The sequence below is a fragment of the Amblyomma mixtum genome, chromosome 3, assembly GCF_055824585.1.
Source record: "Amblyomma mixtum isolate Tamu chromosome 3, ASM5582458v1, whole genome shotgun sequence".
NCBI classification, from domain to species: Eukaryota; Metazoa; Arthropoda; class Arachnida; order Ixodida; family Ixodidae; genus Amblyomma; species Amblyomma mixtum.
The window spans coordinates 151,935,678-151,941,677 of NC_143014.1; the positions used below are offsets into that span (position 1 = coordinate 151,935,678).

The window sequence follows — 6,000 nt, forward strand, 5'->3', positions numbered from 1 at the left end:
AAAGAACTCTGTGCAAGTGCAGGATAGTTTAGGAAGCTAGGCTCTAGACAAATTACCGCAGAATCGGAATGTGATAACTATACTAGAAGTATGTTAAAATAAGCAAGTCTTTTTTTTAATGCAATGGTAAATTACCATGTGCTGTTGATAATACAGAACGGGCCTTATACATCAAAAAAAGGCTACGAGTATTTTTATTTCTTGAAATGGCCTTGCATGAACGTGCGAATGTTATGATGTGTCTTTGACTCATGTCGCCAGCTTTTATGAGTTTGTGGCACAGAACTAAGGCCGCACTTTCAAAGTGATCTCCTGATAAACCTGAGCCAACATTTAGGTGTAACACTTTAATATTACCTTTGTTGCTCTTGCTATTGAGCTCTCTCTCTCTCTCTCTCTCTCTCTCTATATATATATATATATATATATATATATATATATATATATATATATATATATACACGCAAAAAAATATATGAAGACGTTTGTAGCTCAGAACAATTTATTGACGTTTCGGCCGCGGGACCAGCCTTCGACGGAAAAAAAACGACGAAGACCGACGAAAACCGCTCCCACGGCCCAAACGTCATTAAATTGTTCTAAGCTACAAACGTCTTCATATATTTTTTGCGTGTATATATATATACATACATACATACATGCACTCGAAGAAAAGCACTGTACATTTCTTGACGTTCCGGCCGGAGACTGGCCTTGGTCGGTCCCTGCAGATATGGGGAGGCTGTTAGGGTTGGGCTGAACATTATCCAAGCCAGAAACCACGATGTAAGTGCTTGTCTGATCTCTATATATACGCACACGAAATACCAGCTTTCTACGGCTGCTGCTTACTGTACTTCCCAACCAAATTCTGTCATTGCTTCCGTATACACCTTCCAGCAGAAGTATCTCGTAGCCCTTACGTACAACGAGTCCTTTATAGCACCAGGTCTGACTCCTGCCAGCCTTTCAATCCTATCACCGTGCGCGACACCAAAAACCTGCAGTGTGGCTGTTTATGTTGGGAATTCACTAGAACACAACGATAGCAACCGCAGGCTTGAGACAACTCACTTTCAGAGTTTATGTCAATTCAGCGTGCCAATTCCATACAAGACTTATCGACACCCTTTTCGTGAACTGTGACTTTCGTTTTAACGACACACCACGTCCCTTAACGTTGGTACTACGTACCACCGCCCTCACGCTTAACAGGCAAGCTCTAGAGCGTGGCTTCCGCTGACGTTAGTACCACTAGGCCTCTGCCGCTGGGTCTGAAACAATGCTAGGGTGGCAGCAGGGCACCTGCTATCGCCAGACGCCGTAAACACATCGTGAAACGTTGTCAACGCTTCACTATGCAGTGGCCAGCGTTTAGAGGTTCTAATGTCAGTGCAAGTCATGCGGTCAAGCGCTCATGTTAAGTGCGTGGGCGGCAGTGAGCTGTATGCCATGAGATAACGTCAATGGCTGAGGAACTTGAGATGATAAGAGGCACTTCACTCTATCTCTCAAGGACCTCCTTTTTCAGAAATTACATTGTTCGACTCGAAACTGTAGCTGCAGACACTTGGCTGAGAGAGCTGTTATCTTCTAGCTCTCGATGGTGCTGAACTGCATTCCTTTGCAAAAGACACCGGCCACCCAGTTACAAAGCAGCGAATTCTAGGCCGTGTTGTCTGCGTCGAAATTCTCCTACCGACACGATATCTAAATTGATTCAAAATTATTTTAAACGCCCAATCTTCACACCGCATACCAACCTCACGCTTTCAAATGCTGTGCGCTGCGCGACATCAGGCCAGTTGGAAAAGCAAACAGTTCGAACATGTTTCCTTTACCGACGTTATGCTGCCACACCTTTCCTACATAAGATACGATTCGGCATTGTATTTACTCAGTGCCACGCGCACCTCGCCCGACGAGCAGGCTTCGATTTCGGCCAGCTCGACGTACCAGCACTCCGCATACTATGTGTTTGTTCGAAAAACGCACACCACATGCATACAGGCCTTTGACGATACTCTGACCCATCTGGACAACCCACGAAGCTGCGATCTTATGCCGACGTCTCCGCTTTTTCTTCGGATACATTTGTTTTCTCTTTCGCTCTCTCTGCAAATAGCGGGCCCAGGTCTGACGACCTCTGGAAAGGTTTCAGAGTAATTTCACCATTTGGGATCACTGGCCTTCTCGTGCATGCAGTTTATGTGAATGGCTACTACGTCATCCCTGCAAAAAAAATGAAATGCTCCACAAATAATATCAGGCGGCATTATGCTAAAGTATTCGCATGCCTGGAAATTTTTTACGATACGCAGCTAAGGGCCCTGATTTCGGGAGGGTCGTTAAATGTTGCCGTGATCACGTAACGGGTGATATTGTTTTTAGCCTTTACAGATTTATATTTTAAAAATCGCAACACAAACATCGGTGTGGTTTGTGCACGTGGATTGTAGAGCAAGACGGACCTTATATGTTCGATAGAGCTCAATAACCAGACGATAATTAACCGAAATTTACTAATCATCTTTTTTTTTTATCTGAGGGAGCAAGAATGTATGGCGAAATTGAAGGCCATCCACATTGAAAGTGAACTAAGTTTTAAATTCCTTTAATCGCCAATATGGTTCCATATATTAGAGTAAAAAATACGCGTTTGAAAGCTCCTTCAGTTCGGTTTGCCACAATGCAAGATTATAAACTGGCGTCGCTATGCATGGTACCGTCGCCGAAATTGAGTTCACGTATTCTATATCACCAAATACACTAACGGCTTCTGTATTTGATGCATAAAAATGTGAACTACGCAAATTCCTAAATATACAATTCGGGAAAGCCACTCAACGAGCTTTATAACGTGTATTTCTGACGTCCGATATTTCAAACTCCATATCCGATCAGAAAAGATTTAAAAACCGGGCTCATCTTCAGTCTTGATGGCCATCAGTGGCGCAATGTAAGCTTGCCCACTAAAATACAAATGCCTGTAATTCATTAGATGACTTCAATCAATTCCTCTAATTACTCTGTTAGTTCTTCAAATCAAAATCAGTAAACGTTAAAAATAATCCCCCTTGTATATCACTTTATGAGGTCTGCTTTCTGCTTGAGAAAACGTGTATCTCAAGTATAAAAATCCCAGTTGTGAGCCAGCCATTCATAGAGGTGTCCCCTTATTGTACTACTGGCTGCAGTGAAACTATTGTGGAAGGGTGAAAAGCTTGCAGCGCAATTCATTAATCTTGAGTGAATGTGGATGACAAAAAGAGTGTTGTATGGAATGCAGCCCTGCTAGGGCGACTTATTCAGATCACCTACGAAAATCAATGAAGCTGAATACGAAAGTGATCAGCAGTGCAAACAAAACCTGCATACAGTATCACTCATGGTCATAGAAAGCACACTCTAGCTCGCTTTGAAATCAATCTAACAATTAGCAAAGTGCAGGCATTCCATAATGGCTGGAGTAAACATTCCTCCAAGACTTGCTAAGAAAGGAGAAGCGAAGGGAGCAGCAACATTGCCGATAGTCTAGACTCTTGCTTCTAAAGTCTCTGTTTGGAAGCCTTTTTCGGGGTTAGAAGAGTTGAGAAGAAGAAGAAAAAACACGACTAATGATCTAATGAACTTTTCATAGTTTCAAAAGGAAACATTCGACAGAGGTCTGTTTGGTTGACAAAAGGACTTAACTTAAGTTAAAAAAGAACACCAACCAAGCACTGAAATAACGCACGACGTTTCAGAATCACCTCGGTTCCTTTATCAGGTATGACTGCGATCGAGTTGCAGCATGCCTTTTGAAGCCTTCGTTTTGTCAGCCGTCGGGTAGCTTGCCGTAGACCGTGGTTGTAAGAGGAGGGAAGGGTTCCAAATGAGCGGTTAACATTTCCCCGCGTCTGCTGAATTACCATGACTCAAGTAAAAGCCTTCTGCGCGGGCGCAGCTTTGGGATTTAACATTCGTAACTTTCATATTATGGAGTATGCAGGCCTGCATCTGAGCGTCAGTTGCCGGAGAGACGCACGGGAACAATACATTAACCGCGTAGTATTTCGTATAAACTTGTAAGCTTTTGACGCAGAGCTGGAGAGTGATTCCTTACCAGCTGAGTTGCTTGTGTTCTTTCCTTTTTCGTGTCATGGCAAATACTGTGTCGTCTGTCATATCTTTGTCGTCTGTCATATTGCAGGCTCCTTACGACAGGCCACAAAATGTGCTGACAACTCTATGGGGGGCCACGTGTAACCCCATGGACTGCGTGCTGAGCAAGGTGCCCTTCTTCGAGGTTTGCGTAGACGAGTGGCTGCTCATGGACAACATGGGCGCCTACACGCTGGTGCTGTGCTGCGGGTTCAACGGCTTTCCCATGCCGGAAGTGCATTACATTGCGACGGCAAGGATCGCTCCGCACGTCCGACGAACCATCGACGCCATGGTCGTTCGGTCTGGCTACGGCCACTTGCAGCAGGCCGTCAAGTGGCATCGCATGAGAAATGGTCTCTCGCACAAGGCTTAGGAAGCGACAACAAGGCTTCGTACGAGTCATGCCCTCGAGAGATGTACCAACATTGCAAAGCATGTATGGTTGAATGTATGTGTGGGGAGATGTGAACCAATACTGCACAACATCTATCAAAAAGTTTGTTATGTATTAATGCTTTGCATATTCTATGTCGTCTGTTTTTGTCATCCTTCGCATAATGTACCAATAATCACAAACCGACACTATCTACCTATGCCTGTGTAAACTCATCTATATGATGCATACAACGCCGTCCTTTTTTTTCATCTTAACCTGCGACAAGAGCTAAACAATATATGCGCGACTTTGTATATATTCGAACGTCTTTTCTGTAACGCTAGTTTGCCAATAAAAAACTTATTCCTCCCAGCGCATAGACCGCGTAACCACTCTTTCGTCGTACTACAACCAGGGCTGCCGCCAGGAGCATGGGAAACCACTAACAGATTTTTTTTTATATTTGCGGCAAAAGAACTGCCTAAATTTATTTTAAAAAATTATTTCTTTGCACCACCACTGAGAAACTTCATCCGCTATTAGCCTCCCATAACACGCATAGTCCTATATGACGCTGCGGCTTTATACCTTTACAAACCAACATTTCCAACATTTTTATGGTCATCACTCGTAGCAAATGAAGCTAAGGCAACAATAATAAAAAAATATTGCTTCAGCATAAACTGATGCTCAGTGTAGTTAGATACAAAGCCCCTCGTGCCTCGGATAAATGCTAAATCCCATCAACTTACAGCCGAGAATACTCTCGTCAGGAAGTGTCGATGAAGTATCGAGCGGTTTCCTTAAGCCATTCTTTCATAGCGCCAACCCTGACGTCATGTAAAGCCTTAGTAGAAAGTCCCCAGACCACAAGGCTTCCAATTTAGCCGTGTTCTAGCTCATCTAAAGCGTCAAATCTTTGGAGAACCAGCAGAACGACTCCTCATTCCTTCCTACCATTCAAGCTTTAGCGTGCCTTAAGTTTCCTACTGCAAGGCTCAGGAATAAACCCCTGTGGTCTGCAGGCTTTTACGTAGCTTTAAAGTAGTTACGCCAGCAAAGCGCATCGTGCGACGCAACGTAAGACGAGCGATCAGCCACTGTTCCGACCATGTAACGCCCACTGCCACCCAACTATACGTATGAAGGCTACTAGACGTAAAGTACGTCTAAAGTGCGCAGCTGTTTTTGTCTGACTGAGAACACAGGTGATACTCATTAACCTTATGTAACAGCGCTGCGTTCTTGATTAGCGCACGCATTCCTGACTATCATAATGGCCCATGTGGCGGTAGCTCAGTAATTATTTTAAATAGATAGAAAGCATAATAAAGATAAAATACCGTACAATTGCGAAAACACACAGCACTGTTTTTTTTTTACGGCCACCTGCTGAGAAGATGTCGCCAGCAAGAATTTATATGCCCCGCAGTTATGGTCGCCAAGAAGTGGGCCATGAAGCGGCAAAAAAGACACGT

At 43.9% G+C, this 6,000-nt stretch overlaps 1 protein-coding gene across 2 annotated transcripts in view; it reads left to right on the forward strand.

Annotated features, from left to right (window-relative positions):
• Positions 1-4,837, forward strand: part of LOC149352374 (ornithine decarboxylase-like) — a 29,591-nt gene extending 24,754 nt beyond the window's left edge. For both annotated transcript variants that reach the window (XM_089577149.1, XM_089577150.1), the window contains exon 9: positions 4,193-4,837. In XM_089577149.1, coding sequence (XP_089433275.1) covers positions 4,193-4,519 — 327 coding nt within the window. In that variant the 3' untranslated portion in view covers positions 4,520-4,837. The remainder of the gene's footprint in view (positions 1-4,192) is intronic.
• Positions 4,838-6,000: the final 1,163 nt, after the last annotated feature.